We start from the raw sequence: 20,371 nt of genomic DNA, 5'->3' as shown, positions 1-20,371 counted from the left end.
CCATCAGGCCCTGGGGACTTATCTACCTTAATATTTTTTAATACACCCAATACCTCGTCTTTTTGGATCACAATGTGACCCAGGCTATCTACACCCCCTTCTCCAGACTCAACATCTACCAATTCCTTCTCTTTGGTGAATACTGATGCAAAGTATTCATTTAGTACCTCGCCCATTTCCTCTGGCTCCACACATAGATTCCCTTGCCTATCCTTCAGTGGGCCAACCCTTTCCCTGGCTACCCTCTTGCTTTTTATGTACGTGTAAAAAGCCTTGGGATTTTCCTTAACCCTATTTGCCAATGACTTTTCATGACCCCTTCTAGCCCTCCTGACTCCTTGCTTAAGTTCCTTCCTACTTTCCTTATATGCCACACAGGCTTCGTCTGTTCCCAGCCTTTTAGCCCTGACAAATGCCTCCTTTTTCTTTTTGACGAGGCCTACAATATCACTCGTCATCCAAGGTTCCCGAAAATTGCCGTATTTATCTTTCTTCCTCACAGGAACATGCCTGTCCTGTATTCCTTTAAACTGACACTTGAAAGCCTCCCACATGTCAGATGTTGATTTGCCCTCAAACATCCGCCCCCAATCTATGTTCTTCAGTTCCCGCCTAATATTGTCATAATTAGCCTTCCCCCAATTTAGCACATTCATCCTCGGACCACTCTTATCCTTGTCCACCAGTACTTTAAAACTTACTGAATTGTGGTCACTGTTACCGAAATGCTCCCCTACTGAAACATCTACCACCTGGCCGAGCTCATTCCCCAATACCAGGTCCAGTACTGCCCCTTCCCTAGTTGGACTGTTTACATATTGTTTTAAGAAGCCCTCCTGGATGCTCCTTACAAACTCCGCCCCGTCTAAGCCCCTGGCACTAAGTGAGTCCCAGTCAATATTGGGGAAGTTGAAGTCTCCCATCACCACAACCCTGTTGTTTTTACTCTTTTCCAAAATCTGTCTACCTATCTGCTCCTCTATCTCCCGCTGGCTGTTGGGAGGCCTGTAGTATACCCCCAACATTGTGACTGCACCCTTCTTATTCCTGATCTCTACCCATATAGCCTCACTTCCCTCTGAGGTGTCCTCTCGCAGTATAGCTGTGATATTCTCCCGAACAAGTAGCGCAACTCCGCCTCCCCTTTTACATCCCCCTCTATCCCGCCTGAAACATCTAAATCCTGGAACGTTTAGCTGCCAATCCTGCCCTTCCCTCAACCAGGTCTCTGTAATGGCAATAACATCATAGTTCCAAGTAGTAATCCAAGCTCTAAGTTTATCTGCCTTACCCGTAATGCTCCTTGCATTAAAACATATGCACTTCAGGCCACCAGACCCGTGTTCAGCAACTTTTCCCGGTCTGCTCTGCCTCAGAGCCACACTGTCTCTATTCCCTAGTTCTCCCTCAATGCTCTCACCTTCTGACCTATTGCTCCCGTACCCACCCCCCTGCCATACTAGTTTAAACCCTCCCGTGTGACACTAGCAAACCTCGCGGCCAGGATATTTATGCCGCTCCGGTTTAGATGCAACCCGTCCATCTTATACAGGTCACACCTGCCCCGGAAGAGCTCCCAGTGGTCCAGAAAACGGAAGCCCTCCCTCCTACACCAGCTGTTTAGCCACGTGTTTAGCTGCTCTATCTTCCTATTTCTAGCCTCACTGGCACGTGGCACAGGGAGTAATCCCGAGATTACAACCCTCGAGGTCCTGTCTTTTAACTTTCTGCCTAGCTCCCTGAACTCCTGCTGCAGGACCTCATGCCCCTTCCTGCCTATGTCGTTAGTACCAATATGTACAACGACCTCTGCCTGTTTGCCCTCCCCCTTCAGGATTCCCTCTACCCGTTCGGAGACATCCTGGACCCTGGCACCAGGGAGGCAACATACCATCCTGGAGTCTCTTTCACGTCCACAGAAGCGCCTATCTGTGCCCCTGACTATAGAGTCCCCTATTACTATTACTCTTCTGCGCTTTGAGCCTCCCTTCTAAACATCAGAGCCAGCCGTGGTGCCACTACTCTGGCTGCTGCTGTTTTCCCCTGATAGGCTATCCCCCCCCCGACAGTATCCAAAGGGGTATATCTGTTCGAGAGGGGGACAACCACAGGGGATTCCTGCACTGACTGCCTGCCCTTTCTGGTGGTCACCCATTTCTCTGCCTGCACCTTGGGTGTGACCACATTTACATAACTGCGATCTATGACGCTTTCCGCCACCTGCATGCTCCTAAGTGCATCCAATTGCTGCTCCAACCGAACCATGCGGTCTGTGAGGAGCTGCAGTTGGGTGCACTTTCTGCAGATGAAGCCATCCGGGACGCTGGAAGCCTCCCGGACCTGCCACATCTCACAGTCAGAGCACAGCACCCCTCTAACTGACATTGCGTCAATTAATTAAAATTAAAACTTGTCTTTTTTTTTTTAAATACTTTTTTTTTTTAATTGCAAAGTTACTGTCAACTATCTGTTTCCTAGCACTAGATTTCTAATAGAAATGCGATAGCTAACTATAATACTCTCCGATCTCTGGCTTAGATATCCTCTAAATTATAATTAAGTTATTATGTTTAATTAGTTCCCAAATACTCACATTTTTTAAAAAAAAATTTAGGTTAGAATCCCAACCAGCCACTCAGGTCACAGCTTTTCTGTCACTAAACCGGTGTAAAGGGCTGAACTCGGTGTGTGAGCATGTCCAGGCTAACATTGGCAATCTGTGAGTGAGCAATGTTTAATCTCTTTGTCTTTTTCCAATGTAGAAACATTGCCCGAAAAGGAGTCGTTAAATCTGGCCGATCGATCAAGAGAGAGTGACAGTGAAGTGAAAGATCATTTGGCAACGAAGAATCACATGATTGAAGTGGAGGGACTTTCTGGAAGTGAAGAGGCCTCACTTACACAGGGAGCAGAGCAGTGCCACTTTCTCCTGATGGATGCTGCACAGAGTCTTCATGTTCCAGAACACCCTGGAATGAGTGGTGCACAGAACCCCTCAGACCTGAAAATCACTCCCTCTGCGGATCTGGAGGAGGGACAGCTGGCCTCGCGCACACCCTGTGAGCAGCTTGAGGGAGTGGCTGAGGAATCTCATGCAGATGCAATGGCTCAGGGTGAAGATGGATATTGCACAGGCCCGGGGTCAAACTCAACTCGGGAAATATCACCAGCACCTTCCTTACAGCATGGGAACAGGTAATGCTGCACAGAATCAACCCCTACTGGGCAGCACAGGAAAGCGTGTGGAGGATGTTGGGTGCGGGGTGTGGTAGAGGGGGGTATTGATAAAGGAGCAGGAGAGTGCAGGCTGCGGAGGTTTTTGGGGTGTGGGGGAAGCCAAAGGAGGGTTTGGTGAGGACTGGGGCAAATGTTTTGCGGTCTACTGGGTTAGAGCAAGGGGGTGTTTGGGGGCTCAAAGAGTAAGGGTGAGGTCATTTTGGGTCTCGTAGAGAGGGGTGAGAGTTTAGGTGTCAAGACAGTGAGGGTGGGGTTTTGGAGAGAGTATCGGGAGTGTTTGGGCTCTGGTAGGGCAGGGGTGTTTGGGGCTGGGAGGGTGAGGGTAGATTGTTTGCCATCTAGGAGAGAGGATGGAGGTTGTTTTGTCTTTGTAGGGAGGATGAGAGGGTCTGGGGGAGGGATTGGGATTATTGGAAGGAGAAGGGTGATGAGGAATTTCTGAGGATTTGCACCTCAATGAGAATGTAAATAGAGAAAATATATCAAGAAATAAATATCTGATTCATATGTACATTCCACTGAAACTACAACTCAAATATAAACAGTCCAGTTTCAGTCAAATGAGACCATCAGCAATTAGCGCTTGTGGCCCCTACTCTTCCTTGTTTAAGTGCAGTATATCAACTGTCGATATTGTGCCAGCTTGCATCGAGTTACATCTTCTCCATTATCTCTTTAACCCTTTCACTGCTGCTGTGCAGTCACATCCAGTATCAGATGAACTGAAATTCCCTGACAGAACAGAAATCTGTGTATCCAAGTGTTAAATGTATTGAGCAATAAACCTAGAGAATCACAAACTTTCAGTGAAATAATTTCTCCTCATCTCAGTCGTAAATGATCGCCCCCCTTATCCTGAGACTCTGCCCCAGTGTTTTAGATTCCCCGCCCAGCAGACACAATCTCTGTGTGTCCACCCTGTCAAACTCCTTCACAACCCTGTGTGTTTTACTGGGATCACCTCTCATTCTTCTAAACCCCAGAGAACATAAACCCAATTTGCTCAGCCCATCATCCATACAATCCCTACAGTGCAGAAGGAAGCCATTCAGCCATTGAGTCTGCGCCAACCCTCTGAAAGAGCATTGTTCCTAGGTCCACTCCCCCACACCCCCACCAACCCCACTTAACCTGCACATCTTTGGATAATGAGGGCAATTTTAGCATGGCTAATCCACCTAACCTGCACATCTTTGGACTGTGGGAGGAAACCGGAGCACCCAGAGGAAATCCATGCAGATACGGGAGAAAGTACAAACTCCACATAGTCGCCAAGGTGGGAATCGAACCCGAGTCCCTGGCACTGTGAGGCAGCACTTGACATAGGGCAATCCCTTCATCCCAGGATGTAATGAACCCTGTTGTGAATCGTCGTTGAACTCGTGTTTCCGTTTTAATTCCTGTCCTTTTGGCTGTTATAATTCCTGCACATGGGCATTGCTGGGGCCAACACCTTTGATTTAAAAAATAGAGCCGGAGATGCTGACATTAGTCCTGACATATCTTTACAGACTTTGCTGACAGGCAATCGGCTACTTTCATTTCCTGGGACATGGCAGATTCTCCATGCGGATTGATCCGGATTATTGTAGACTGTCCTGCTGGTCTCGCTCTGTGTTTTTACTTTCAGTTTTTTGGGGGACCTGCAGAGCTAAGCTGAACTTTTTCGAGTTTCCCAGAAGAGAGGAATTCTCTCTCAAATCTTAGCGGGTACTTCCTTCAGGGACACAGAGCAGTTACTGAGTACTTAAAGCCTGATGACAGAGCTGGGGGAAGGGCAATTCTCCGGATTCCTCTCCCATTAAAAGTACCAGACCACTCAAAGGCCTCACGGAAACTGCTGCTCTGATATTCTGTTTAACTGAGACAAGCTGTTGGTGAGTCTGCTGAAGCTGACCACATCTCAGAAACTGAGCAGAACTGAAGTGCATCTTCCATGGGTAAGCCGAGCACAAGTTAAAGTGTGCCCCCAGAGTGGACCCCACAGCCTGAGGGTCCGGCCTGAGTGGCTCAGCTTGAAGATCCAAACCAACCGATGATTCAACATCCCTTCAACATCTGAAGGGATCACCACCCACAACGTCATCAACCCCAGCATCAAAGATCCTCAAATCTCTCATTCCTCCTAATCCCTATTATTTTTTCAACTCTTTCTATCCCCTTTATCCTGTGTGGTAGTCACCACTGTTGTATTATATTGTATATACTGCACTGCATACGAGGGTATTACGATAAGGCCCCTGTACTACAGGTACAGGGGTAGATCCCTGCCTGCTGGCTCCGCCCAGTAGACGGAGTATAAATGTGTGTGCTCTCCGAACTGCAGCCATTTCGGCAGCAGCTGTAGGAGGCCACACATGTCGGTGTAATAAAGCCTTGATTACTCTCTACTCTCGTCTCGCCGTAATTGATAGTGCATCATCCTGTTTCTGGGGGAAGGGTGGCATGGTGGTTTTGGGAGTAGGTAGATTAGAAGACCATCGTTCCATTATTTCCATTATATGTTCATCTTTTACTCTTGTTATAAATGAACAGTTTGTTAATGTTTTACTTTTCAACCTGATGCCTGAAACTCATTGGAACAGTCAAGGGTTAAAGATTTTAGAAAAACATACACATTATTGGTTAATTCACTTATGTTGGGACTCGGGGGGGAGGGGGTGGGGGGAACTGACTGCGCACTTGGCCAGGGTGTAATAGGAACCAATGTAGTGAACCTTCTTTGTGCCCTCTTCAATGTAAATATATCTTCCTTAAATGTGGAGACTAAAACTGCACACAGTATTCCAGATGTGGTGTCTCCAAAACCCTGTACAGCTAGAGCAAGATATCTTTAATCCCTATACGCCAATCCCCTGGCAATAAAGTATAACATATCATTGGCCTCCCTAATTGCTTAATATACCTGTATGATGACTTTCTGTGTTCCTTGTACGAGCACATTCAAATCTCATTGAACATCAACACTTCTTACAAGTTTCATACATTTAAAAACAATTCTGCTTTTCTATTCTTATGACCAAAGTGAATAACTTAACAGTTCCTCTCTTACTCCATCTGCACCCTGTTGCCCTCTCATTTATTTAACCTGTCTGTATCTCTTTGCAGCCTCTCAGTGTCCCACGGGCTTTCTTTCCCACCAAGCTGTGTATCATCAATAAACTTAGATACATTACTGTCTGTTTTCATTTAAGTAATTAATATAAACTGTAAATAGCTGAGGCCTCAGCACTGACCCTTGTGGCACTCCACTGTTCACTGAATGCCAACCTGAAGATGGGCGGCACAGTGACACAGTGGTTGGCACTGTTGCTTCACAGCTCCAGGGTCTCCGGTTCGATTCCCGGCTTGGATCACTGACTGTGCAGAGTCTGCACGTTCTCCCCGTGTCTGCGTGGGTTTCCTTCGGGTGCTCCAGTTTCCTCCCACAATCTAAAGATGTGCAGGTTAGGTGGATTGGCCATGCTAAATTGCCCTTAGTGTCCAATAAGTTAGGTGGGGCTGCTGGGTTGTGGGGATGAGGTGGAGGTGTGGGCTTAAGTGGGGTGCTCTTTCCAAGGGCTGGTGCGGACTCGATGGGCCGAATGGCCTCCTGCACTGTAAATTCTATGATTCTATGCCCCACTCTGTTTCCTGTCCATTTTGCAAACCTCTATCCATGCTAATACATCACCCAAAATTCCATGAGTCATTGTCTTGTATATCAACCCTTTACATGATACATTATTAATTACCTTTTCCAAACCCAGTTCATCTACTGGGAAACATCTACTGGTTACCCTTTATCTACCTTAATAGATATATCCTCAAAAAACTGTAACAACTTGTCAAACATGATTTCCCTTTCATAAAACCATGTTGTCTTTGCCTGATCATGTAACACATTTTAAAAATTAATTTACAGGATGTGGCCATCGCTGGCTAGGCTAGCATTTTATTGCCCATCTCTAGCTGCCCTTCAGAGAGTGGTGGTGAGCTGGCTTCTTGAACCAATGCAGTCCCTTTGGTGTAGGTCCACCCACAGAACTGTTGGGGAGGAAGTTCCAGGATTTTGACCCATCAACAGTGAAGGAACGGCAATACATTTCCCAAGTCGGGTGGTGAGTGACCTGGAGGGGAACCTCCAGGTAGTAGTATTCCAAGGTATCTGCTGCTCTTGTCCTTCTAGATGGTAATGGTAGTGGGTTTGCAAGGTGCTGCTGAAGGAACCTTGGCGAGTTCCTGTAGTGCATCTTCTAGATGGTATACATGGCTGCCACTGTTCGTCAGTGGTGGGGGGAATTCAATGTTTGTGGAAGGGATAGCAATCAAGTATGCTGCTTTGTCCTGGATGGTATTGAATGTTGTTAGAGCTGCACTCATCCAGGCAAGTGGAGAGTATTCCATCACACTCCTGACTTGTGCCTTGTAGATGGTGGACAGGCTTTGGGGGGGTCAGGAGTTAAGGTACTCGCCATAGGATTCCTAGCCTTTGACTTGCTCTGATAGTATTAATATAGAGTCACAGATGTTTGCAGCATGGAAACAGGCCCTTCGGCCCAGTTTGTCTATGCCGTCTAGTTTCTGTCACTCAGCTAGTCCCACTTGCCCGCATTTGGCCCATATCCCTCTCTGCCCATGTAACTGTCTGATACTTTTTAAAAGACAAAATCGTACCCGCCTCTACCACTGCCTCTGGCAGCCCGTTCCAGATGCTCATCACCCTCTGTGAAGAAATTTCCCTTCCGGTCTCTTTTGTATCTTTCCCCGCTCACCGTAAACCTATGCCCTCTAGTTCTAGACTCCTCTACCTTTGGGAAAAGAGATCGACTATCTACCTTATCTATACTTCTCATTATTTTCTAGATCTCTAAGATCACCCCTAAGCCTCCTACGCTCCTGGGAAAAAAGTCCCAGCCTATCCAGCCTCTGCTTATAACTCAGACCATCAAGTCCTGGTAGCATCCTCGTAATTCTCTTCTGCACTCGTTCTAGTTTAACAATATCCTTCCTATAATAGGGTGACCAAAACGGAACACACTATTCCATGTGTGGTCTTACCAATGTCTTGTACAACTTCAACAAGTCATCCCAACTCCTGTATTCAGTATTCTGACCAAGTAAATCTAGCATGACGAATGCCTTCTTCACAACCCTGTCCACTTGCGACTCCACCTTCAAGGAGCTATGAACCTGTATCCCTAGATCTCTTTGTTCTGTAACTCTCCCCAACTCCCTACCATTAACTGAGTCGGTCCTGCCCTGATTTGATCTACCAAAATGCATCATCTCACATTTATCCAAATTGAACTCCATCTGCCATTCATCGGCCCACTGGATGGCCCACTGGCCCAATTCATGGGCCCACTGGCCCAATTGGTCAAGATCCAGTTACAATTTTATACAACCTTCTTCACTGTCCACTGTGCCACCAATCTTGGTGTCATCTGCAAACTTACTAACCATGCCTCCTACATTCTCATCCAAATCATTAATATATACAACAAATAACAGTGAACCCAGCACTGATCCCTGAGGCACACCGCTGGTCACAGGCCTCCAGTTTGAAAAACAACCCTCCACAACCACCCTTTGGCTTCGGTCGCCCAGCCAATTGGCTACCTCAGCTTGGATTCTGTGAGATCTAACCTTTTGCAACAACCTACCATGCGGTACCTTGTCAAAGGCCTTGCTAAAGTCCATGGAGATAACATCAACCTCACTACCCTCATCTACTTTCTTGGTTATCCCTTTAAAAAACACAATCAGATTCGTGAAACATCACTTTCCCCTTACACAGCCATGCTAACTTTCTATCCCCTTTTTACTACCCTCAGTCTTCCTGCATTAGTTCCCACCCCCCGTCACATTAGTTTAAACCCTCCCCACAGCACTAGCAACAACCCCCCTCAGAAATTGGTTCCAGTCCTTCCCAGGTGTAGACTTGTAATGGTCACCAGAACCGGTGAAGATGGGACTTTGTCCCCAGAAGGACTGTGCAGTGGTCACTTCTACCTATACTGTAATGGACAGATGCATCTGCAGCAGGCAGATTGGTGAAGATGAGGTCAAGAATGTTTTTCCCCTCTTGTTGATTCCCTCGCCATCTGCTGCAGTCCCAGCCTAGCAACTATGTCCTTTCGGACCTGGCTACCTTCATCTGTCATGCTACTACCCAGCCACATTGATGGACATTGAATTCCCCCACCCAGATTATATTCTGCACCCTTGTTTCTTCCACGCGCTGTTCAACATGGAGGAGTACTGATTCATCTGCTGATGGTGGAAGGTGTATAATAATCGGCAGGAGGTTCACTTGCCCATGTATCAACTGAAGCCATGAGACTTTGTGAGGTCCAGAGTCGATGTAGAGGACTCCTAGGGCAACTCCCTTGAAACTGCAAAGCACTGTGCCACCACCTCTGCTGGGTCTGCCCTGCTGGTCAGATAAGACATACACGGGAATGGTGATAGTGGTATCTGGTATATTGTCTGTAGGTTATGGCTCTGTGAGTATGACTATGTCAGGCTGTTGCTTGATTAGTCTGTGAGACAGCTCTCCCAATTTTGGCACAAACCCCCAGAAGTTAATAAGCAGGACTTTGCAGGGTCGACAGGGCTGGGTTTGCCATTGTCATTTCTGGAGCCTGGTAGTCCATCTGGTTTCATTCCTTTTTTGTGTTTTCGTAGCATAGCAGTTGAATATAACTGGGTGGCTTGCTAGGCCATTTCAGAGGGCATTAAGAGTCAACCACATTGCCGTGGGTCTGGAGTCACATGTAGGCCAGACCAGGTGAGGATGGCAGATTTCCTTCCCTAAAGGGCATTAGTGAATCAGATGGGTTTTTACGACAATCTGCAATAGTTTCATGTCCATCATTAGACTTTTTATTCCTGATACTTTATTGAGTTGAAATTCCACCACCTGCTGTGGTGAGAGTTGAACCAGGGTCCCCAGATCATTATCCTGGGTCTCTGATCACAAGTCCAGCGACAATGCTACTACACCACCGTCTCACCCGAATAACAGATTCCAGCCTTTTCTCGGTGACTGATGTCAGATTAATTGGCCTGTTCTCTGTTTTCTCTCCATACACATTTGCTCACTTTCAATCTGCTGGAACTGTTCCAAAATTCATAATCAGTGCACCCAAGACCTCTGCAACAATTCCTTTTGGAAGCTTAAAATCAGACCATCAAGTCTTGGGGATTTTCAGATTTTATTCCCTCAAACTTTCTATAGTTTATTTTTTCTGTATATAGTAAGCAAGTTAATGTCCTTATTCTTATTAGCCGCCAGCTAGATTATCTTTTACATGAGGTGAGAGAATCTAAACATTGCTCCTTGGCATTCAGTGGAAATATCTTTGCTGAATCCCCAACTATCAATATTGTGGAGAATGACTATTCACCAGAAACTGAACTGAACCAGCCACATAAATACTGTGACTACAAAGAAATTCAAAACTGTGGCATCTATCACTGAAAACGATTAAGACAGCAGACACTTCAGAACACCACCTGAACCCGCTACACATTACTTAATTCGCTGTTGTATAATTTGCCAAATATTGTCAGATCCTCCATGGATTCCTAACATTCTTTTCTCTTCCATGCCAGCTGTGAGGAGACAGAAGCCAAGAGTGTAAAGTCACCCCCAGCCAGCACAGAAACACAGCCGGAGGATAGCAGTTTCTGCCCCAGTGAACCTGGACTGCATGCACAGACCTTCGAGACACTACCAGTGGGGGCTTCCCAGAGTCACAGCGTGAAGTGCTTGGATTTAAATGCCAAACTTACTAACACAATACAGGATGAACCTAGAGGTTTGGAGGACGGATCTCTTGAAGAGCTCAGAGATAGGACAAATAAGGAAATGCTGGAGGAAACCATCCCTGAGGGCAAAGGAGAAAGCTCAAATCATGGAGAGTGCACAGAGAGCGGGAGCAACGTATCGAGGGCAGGCTCAGCAACGTTGTTCCAGGGTGAACAGACAGTACTGCAGGGCCACACAGCCACAGAGAAAGCCACAGAGAACTTCGTCAAAGTGATTGGTAAAGATCAAAATTGTTGTTAGGTCTCAGATACATGATGCTGCTCACCATCCAGCAGCCAATGGGGTAATAAGGCAGAGTTCTCACACTGTCACATTCGGTTATCTAATGAAAGGATAATAAATGTTTATTTATGACCTTTCAGGACTTCAGAATGTCAGAAAAGACCTTCCAGCCAATTACCAGTTGGTATTTAGGGCGCGATTTAATGGGAAAGTTTAGAAGTGTCATTTGTAACGGATTTGGCTGGGAGTTTCTCCCCGGCTCTGTCAGAGAGTTCCCCACCACTATCTAACCACACTTCGTCACGTTTTTGGGCCCTGGGAAGTTTCTCTCCTGGCTAACCCCCACTTAGGACACAATTTAGTGGCTGCATTGCGCTTGCGCGAGAGCTTGACCTGGTGTTAGATCGCAGGAGAGGCCGAAATTGAGAACTGGTTTGTGATCTAACCGGCCCACTTCCGTTGGATCCCACTGTCCAAAGACGTGCAGATTAGGTGGATTGGCCATGCTAAATTGCCCGTAGTGTCCAGAAGGGTTGGGAGGGGTTATTGGGTTGCAGGGATGGGGTGGAAGTGAGGACTTAATGTGGGTCGTGCAGACTCGATGGGCCGAATGGCACTGTATGTTCTGTGTCTGTGTCTGTGGCATGGCGAGAAACCAATAATCATCACTTGAGGCCAATCTCCATACTATTAACGGGAGCGACCCCAATCTAATGGCGTCTCGTGATCCAACAGCCTCTTCAGCAAGTAGCCACGAGGGAGCCAATTAGAACACCTTTTTCAAAAATATGAAGTTGGCACAATGGTTGCTGTGGGGATTGGAGGAGGTGAGTAGTCATCTTCGCTCCCAGGCAATGAACCCGGGGACACGGGGCTGCTGCCCCCGTGATCGGGGAGGGCCCCCTGGGCGGACAGCCTTGGTTGGGGTGAGGCGCCATCGATGGGGAGGGGTGGGGGTGGGAGGCGCTTGACCCTGGACTGGGGGAGAAGTGTGTGTCTCAGCACCCGTGGGTCTTCCATGCCACCCCCTGCATTGTCTGTACCCATTACGGGGGCAACCCCAGCCACTGCCTGTCTGTCCCACTGGCCACCATTACCTCCCAGTACCTGTGGAAGCTTCTGGCAGCATGCTGAAGGCCATTGCTAATAGGGAATTGCCAATCATAGTTAAGTGAGCACTTCACAGCTCCCAAGTGAATTCCTGTGGGTAGGCATACCATGTAGCATGTGGAAATTATTGCCTAGCATCCCAATCAGACTGTGATGCCTGGACCCTGTGTCTGAACACTGTGGGAAGCAACACCATGGACACAGCAGCAACATCCAAAAATCCAGGGGCTGGGCCCCAGCACCGGGGAGATCTCCACAACTAAAGAGTGGGTGTGTGCAGCAGGGGGGGGGGGGGGGGGGGGGGGGTCAAGCGCCCGCTCCAGGTAATGTTACGTGTGGTTTTCTGAGATACCACTCGGGAGGGATTCAGATTTCTGGATAACTGGGGCTCTTTCTGGGGAAGGTGGGACCTCTACAGACAGGATGGTCTACATCTGAACCTGAGGGGCACAAATATCCTGGAGGGGAGATTTGTTAGTGCTCTTTGGGGGGGTTTAAACTAATGTAGCAGGGGCATGGGAACCTGGATTGTAGTTTTAGGGTAAGGGAGAATGAGTGTATAGAGGTCTGGAGCACAGATTTGACGTCGCAGGAGGGGGCCAGTGTTCAGGTAGGTGGTTAGAAGTGTGTCTACTTCAATGCCAGGAGTATACGAAATAAGGTAGGGGAACTGGCAGCATGGGTTGGTACCTGGGACTTCGATGTTGTGGCCATTTCGGAGACATGGATAGAGCAGGGACAGGAATGGATGTTGCAGGTTCTGGGGTTGAGGTGTTTTAGTAAGCTCAGAGAAGGAGGCAAAAGAGGGGGAGGTGTGGCGTTGCTAGTCAAAAACAGTATTACTGTGGCGGAGAGGATGCTAGATGGGGACTCTTCTTCCGAGGTAGTATGGGCTGAGGTTAGAAACAGGAAAGGAGAGGTCACCCTGTTGGGAGTTTTCTATAGGCCTCCAAATAGTTCGAGGGATGTAGAGGAAAGGATGGCGAAGATGATTCTGGATAAGAGTGAAAGTAACGGGGTAGTTATTATGGGAGACTTTAACTTTCCAAATATTGACTGGAAAAAGAGATAGTTCGAGTACATTAGATGGGTCGTTTTTTGTACAATGTGTGCAGGAGGGTTTCCTGACACAATATGTTGACAGCCCAACAAGAGGAGAGGCCACATTGGATTTGGTTTTGGGTAATGAACCAGGCCAGGTGTTAGATTTGGAGGTAGGTGAGCACTTTGGGGACAGTGACCACAATTCGGTGAAGTTTACGTTAGTGATGGAAAGGGATAAGTATACCCCGCAGGGCAAGAGTTATAGCTGGGGGAAGGACAATTATGATGCCATTAGACATGACTTGGGGGGGGGATAGGTTGGAGAAGTAGGCTGCAAGTGTTGGGCACACTGGATATGTGGAGCTTGTTCAAGGAACAGCTACTGCGTGTTCTTGATAAGTACGTACCGGTCAGGCAGGGAGGAAGGTGTCGAGCGAGGGAACCGTGGTTTACCAAAGAAGTGGAATCTCTTGTTAAGAGGAAGAGGAGGCCTATGTGAAGATGAGGTGTGAAGTTTCAGTTGGGGCGTTTGATAGTTACAAGGTAGCGAGGAAGGATCTAAAGAGAGAGCTAAGACGAGCAAGGAGGGGACATGAGAAGTGTTTGGCAGGTAGGATCAAGGAAAACCCAAAAGCTTTCTATAGGTATGTCAGGAATAAAGGAATGACTAGGGTAAGAGTAGGACCAGTCAGGGACAGGGATGGGAAGTTGTGTGTGGAGTCTGAAGAGATAGGCGAGATACTAAATGAATATTTTTCATCAGTATTCACTCAGGAAAAAGAGAATGTTGTGGAGGAGAATGCTGAGACCCAGGCTATTAGAATAGATGGCATTGAGGTACGAAGGGAAGAGGTGTTGGCAATTCTAGACAGGCTGAAAATAGATAAGTCCCCGGGGCCTGATGGGATTTATCCTAGGATTCTCTGGGAAGCCAGGGAAGAGATTGCTGAGCCTTTGGCCTTGATTTTTATGTCATCAATGGCTACAGGAATAGTGCCAGAGGACTGGAGGATAGCAAATGTGGTCCCTTTGTTCAAGAAGGGGAGTAGAGAAAACCCCGGCAACTATAGACCGGTGAGCCTCACGTCTGTTGTGGTAAAGTCTTGGAGGGGATTATAAGAGACAAGATTTATAATCATCTAGATAGGAATAATATGTTTAGGGATACTCAGCATGGCTTTGTGAAGGGTAGGTCATGCCTCACAAACATTATCGAGTTCTTTGAGAAGGTGACTGAACAGGTAGACGAGGGTAGAGCAGTTGATGTGGTGTATATGGATTTCAGTAAAGCATTTGATAAGGTTCCCCACGGTAGGCTATTGCAGAAAATACGGAGGCTGGGGATTGAGGGTGATTTCGAGAAGACAAAGGGTGGTGGTTGATGGGAAATGTTCAGAATGGAGTTCAGTTACAAGTGGCATACCACAAGGATCTGTTCTGGGGCCGTTGCTGTTTGTCATTTTTATAAATGACCTAGAGGAGGGCGCAGAAGGGTGGGTGAGTAAATTTGCAGACGATACTAAAGTCGGTGGTGTTGTCAACAGTGCGGAAGGATGTTGCAGGATACAGAGGGACATAGATAAGGTGGCAAATGAAGTTTAATGTGGAGAAGTGCGAGGTGATTCACTTTGGAAGGAATAACAGGAATGTGGAATATTTGGCGAATGGTAAAGTTCTTGGAAGTGTGGATGAGCAGAGGGATCTCGGTGTCCATGTACATATGATGTGGAGATGCCGGCGTTGGACTAGGGTGAGCACAGTAAGAAGTCTTACAACACCAGGTTAAAGTCCAACAGGTTTGTTTCGATGTCACTAGCTTTCGGAGCGCTGCTCCTTCCTCAGGTGAATGAAGAGGTATGTTCCAGAAACACATATATAGACAAATTCAAAGATGCCAAACAATGCTTGGAATGCGACCATTAGCAGGTGATTAAATCTTTACAGATCCAGAGATGGGGTGACCCCAGGTTAAAGAGGTGTGAATTGCATCAAGCCAGGACAGTTGGTAGGATTTTGCAGGCCAGATGGTGGGGGATGAATGTAATGCGACATGAATCCCAGGTCCCGGTTGAGGCCGCACTCATGTGTGCGGAACTTGGCTATAAGTTTCTGCTCGGCGATTCTGCGTTGTCGCGCGTCCTGAAGGCCCCACACCCCCACTACTTGCCTTCAAACAACCGCACAACCTCAAACAAACCATTGTTTGCAGCAAACTACCCAGTCTTCAGAACAGTGACCACGACACCACACAACCCTGCCATGGCAATCTCTGCAAGACGTGCCAGATCATCGACATGGATACCACTATTACACGTGAGAACACCACCCACCAGGTACGCGGTACATACTCGTGCGACTCGGCCAACGTTGTCTACCTCATACGCTGCAGGAAAGGATGTCCCGAAGCGTGGTACATTGGTGAGACCATGCAGACGCTGCGACAACGAATGAACGGACATCGCGCAACAATCACCAGGCAGGAATGTTCCCTTCCAGTCGGGGAACACTTCAGCAGTCAAGGGCATTCAGCCTCTGATCTCCGGGTAAGCGTTCTCCAAGGCTGCATGTAGGTGTGTCCCAGGATGCACATCAGAGGTGGAAGCAGCCAGCTGCATCCATGGTCTTCGATGCCACTGGTGGGCGCCCTCCGGGAATCTTGGAGCCGGAGGGTCCAGGCCCACTTGCCAGTGGCACATGCCCCGCCATGACACCCTGTTCCGAACGCACCAGACTCCAAGACGCGCCGTTTTCAAGGGGGTGGATCTCGGGGGAGCTGATGGCCTCCATCGCCAATCCATTCAGTGTTTCCGGGTTGGCACCCAGTGTCCCGTCCTCTCAGTCAGCGCCCATAGAGTCCTTGGCGTCACATCAGGACAGAGAGGCAGCTGATTCGAGCCCCGGCTGTCCTTCTGTCATCTGCCTCTGCCAGAGCTGGCAGCTCCACAATGAATGCAGCATGGTGACGACGCCCACGACAATGCTCCTCAGTAACTGCGACATACTGTGGAGACGCCCTCGACAATACTCCTCAGTAACTGAGACATACTGTGGAGACGCCCTCGACAATGCTCCTCAGTAACTGGGACATACTGTGGAGACGCCCTCGACAATACTCCTCAGTAACTGAGTCATGCTCTGGAGGACGCCCTCGACAATGCTCCTCAGTAACTGGGACATACTGTGGAGACGCCCTCGACAATGCTCCTCAGTAACTGGGACATACTGTGGAGACGCCCTCGACAATGCTCCTCAGTAACTGAGACATACTGTGGAGACGCCCTCGACAATACTCCTCAGTAACTGAGACATACTGTGGAGACGCCCTCGACAATACTCCTCAGTAACTGAGTCATGCTCTGGAGGACGCCCTCGACAATGCTCCTCAGTAACTGGGACATACTGTGGAGACGCCCTCGACAATGCTCCTCAGTAACTGGGACATACTGTGGAGACGCCCTCGACAATACTCCTCAGTAACTGCGACATACTGTGGAGACGCCCTCGACAATACTCCTCAGTAACTGAGTCATGCTCTGGAGGACGCCCTCGACAATGCTCCTCAGTAACTGGGACATACTGTGGAGACGCCCTCGACAATGCTCCTCAGTAACTGGGACATACTGTGGAGACGCCCTCGACAATACTCCTCAGTAACTGAGTCATGCTCTGGAGGACGCCCTCGACAATGCTCTTCAGTAACTGCGACATACTGTGGAGACGCCCTCGACAATACTCCTCAGTAACTGAGTCATGCTCTGGAGGACGCCCTCGACAATGCTCCTCAGTAACTGAGACATGCTCTGGAGGACGCCCTCGACAATGCTCTTCAGTAACTGCGACATACTGTGGAGACGCCCTCGACAATGCTCCTCAGTAACTGGGACATACTGTGGAGACGCCCTCGACAATGCTCCTCAGTAACTGGGACATACTGTGGAGACGCCCTCGACAATACTCCTCAGTAACTGAGTCATGCTCTGGAGGACGCCCTCGACAATGCTCTTCAGTAACTGCGACATACTGTGGAGACGCCCTCGACAATACTCCTCAGTAACTGAGTCATGCTCTGGAGGACGCCCTCGACAATGCTCCTCAGTAACTGAGACATGCTCTGGAGGACGCCCTCGACAATGCTCTTCAGTAACTGCGACATACTGTGGAGACGCCCTCGACAATGATCCTCAGTAACTGAGACATGCTCTGGAGGACGCCCTCGACAATGCTCCTCAGTAACTGAGACATGCTCTGGAGGACGCCCTCGACAATGCTCTTCAGTAACTGCGACATACTGTGGAGACGCCCTCGACAATACTCCTCAGTAACTGAGTCATGCTCTGGAGGACGCCCTCGACAATGCTCCTCAGTAACTGAGACATGCTCTGGAGGACGCCCTCGACAATGCTCCTCAGTAACTGGGACATGCTCTGGAGACGCCCTCGACAATGATCCTCAGTAACTGGGACATACTGTGGAGACGCCCTCGACAATACTCCTCAGTAACTGAGACATGCTCTGGAGGACGCCCTCGACAATGATCCTCAGTAACTGCGACATACTGTGGAGATGCCCTCGACAATGATCCTCAGTAACTGGGACATACTGTGGAGACGCCCTCGACAATACTCCTCAGTAACTGAGACATGCTCTGGAGGACGCCCTCGACAATGCTCCTCAGTAACTGAGACATGCTCTGGAGGACGCCCTCGACAGTACTCCTCAGTAACTGGGACATGCTCTGGAGGACGCCCTCGACAATGCTCCTCAGTAACTTGGACATACTGTGGAGACGCCCTCGACAATGATCCTCAGTAACTGGGACATACTGTGGAGACGCCCTCGACAATACTCCTCAGTAACTGAGACATGCTCTGGAGGACGCCCTCGACAATGCTCCTCAGTAACTGAGACATGCTCTGGAGGACGCCCTCGACAGTACTCCTCAGTAACTGGGACATGCTCTGGAGGACGCCCTCGACAACACTCCTCAGTAACTGAGACATGCTCTGGAGGACGCCCTCGACAACACTCCTCAGTAACTGCGACATGCTCTGGAGGATGCCCTCGACAATGCTCCTCAGTAACTGGGACATACTGTGGAGACGCCCTCGACAATGCTCTTCAGTAACTGAGACATGCTCTGGAGGACGCCCTCGACAACACTCCTCAGTAACTGAGACATGCTCTGGAGGACGCCCTCGACAACACTCCTCAGTAACTGCGACATGCTCTGGAGGATGCCCTCGACAATGCTCCTCAGTAACTGGGACATACTGTGGAGACGCCCTCGACAATACTCCTCAGTAACTGAGACATGCTCTGGAGGACGCCCTCGACAATGCTCCTCAGTAACTGCGACATACTGTGGAGACGCCCTCGACAATACTCCTCAGTAACTGAGACATGCTCTGGAGGACGCCCTCGACAATGCTCCTCAGTAACTGCGACATACTGTGGAGACGCCCTCGACAATGCTCCTCAGTAACTGGGACATGCTCTGGAGGATGCCCTCGACAATGCTCCTCAGTAACTGAGACATGCACTGGAGGATGCCCTCGACAGTACTCCTCAGTAACTGAGACATGCTCTGGAGGATGCCCTCGACAGTACTCCTCAGTAACTGAGACATGCTCTGGAGGACGCCCTCGACAATGCTCCTCAGTAACTGAGACATGCTCTGGAGGACGCCCTCGACAATGTTCCTCAGTAACTGAGACATGTTCTGGAGATGCCCTCGACAATGCACCTCAGTAACTGAGACATGCTCTGGAGGACGCCCTCGACAATACTCCTCAGTAACTGAGACATGCTCTGGAGGACACCCTCGACAATACTCCTCAGTAACTGGGACATGCTCTGGAGTGCCCCGGTAATGCCCACCTGGGACTAGGCCACATCCCCCAGACTGAGACATGCTACCGAGGCCCTCAGCCATCACCATCACAGACTAAGCCATGCCTTGGACGCCTCCACTCATGCTGCTGACTTTGTGCACCAGGCTCTGCACTGAGATCATCACCCTAACATCGTTGGCCTCGGTGCTACGGATTACCAGAGCTCTGGGACTCCTCCAATTAGCTATGGGCCTACTGGAGTGTCAGAGACATCCCCCTCTGAATCTCATGGCCACACCCTATCGACTGCATCAGCTCCGGGTAAACCTAGCCCAGAGGCTCAGCATCTGACTGGGACCCACCTGGGTCCTAGGATCCAACCTCCGCTTGCCTTTTTGCCTGGGCGGCCTTCTCGCCTGGGCGTCCCTGCCTGCACCTGATGAGCATCAGCAACTGTGTGGTGCTCACTAGAATGTGCCCCAGAAGCCTGACCACTACTGTCGTCCACCGTGGTGTGTGTCTCTGCGCTGGTGGATGGTGAGGATGACAGCTGTGCCGTGAATATGGTGTTCTCATGGAAGGCAGGGGTAGTGACCACCCTGGATGGGCCAGCTCCATCGCGTGGAGATCCTGTGGGAGAATGGACATGTTGTCAGTGGGAGGGATGGATCAGTCTTTATGGTATTAACAACTCATGTGTGACAGGTCTTCTGGATGGGGGCAGGTGGGTCCTCAGCTCTGCGACGTACACAAACCTCTACGTTGGTGTCTGATCTACCCACGACCTCCTTGTAGCGGATGAGTACTCTGATGTCCGGCGCCCCGGTGCCGGTCTGGGCCCTCTCCCGTCTGTTGTGGGAGAACTTCTCCTGTAGGGACTCAGAGAGGGCATCGATAGCCACACGCTTCATTCATCGTGGGGTGGGGGGGGGGGGGGGGGGGGGGGGGGCGTATTGGGCGGAGGGATAGGGAGATGTAAAGTATGGGGGGGATAGAGGGGGGAAAGGGAGTGGGAATGGGGGGAATGGGGGCGGCACTACTGGACATGGATGAACCGGGACAGAGTCGATGCTGCTAGGCACGTGGTCTTGGGGACACCCAGGGAGGACTG

The 20,371-nt window shown here is 49.3% G+C and overlaps 1 protein-coding gene across 1 annotated transcript in view; it reads left to right on the top strand.

The window, feature by feature from the left end:
• Positions 1-20,371, top strand: part of LOC140428237 (uncharacterized) — a 504,514-nt gene that overhangs the window by 101,429 nt on the left and 382,714 nt on the right. Inside the window, exons 3-4 of the mRNA XM_072514486.1 lie at positions 2,763-3,195; positions 10,837-11,270. Of these exons, the coding sequence (XP_072370587.1) occupies positions 2,763-3,195; positions 10,837-11,270 (867 nt within the window). The remainder of the gene's footprint in view (positions 1-2,762; positions 3,196-10,836; positions 11,271-20,371) is intronic.

This window comes from Scyliorhinus torazame, chromosome 8, assembly GCF_047496885.1.
Source record: "Scyliorhinus torazame isolate Kashiwa2021f chromosome 8, sScyTor2.1, whole genome shotgun sequence".
NCBI lineage: Eukaryota > Metazoa > Chordata > Chondrichthyes > Carcharhiniformes > Scyliorhinidae > Scyliorhinus > Scyliorhinus torazame.
This window is presented reverse-complemented; position numbering and strand designations above follow the sequence as displayed.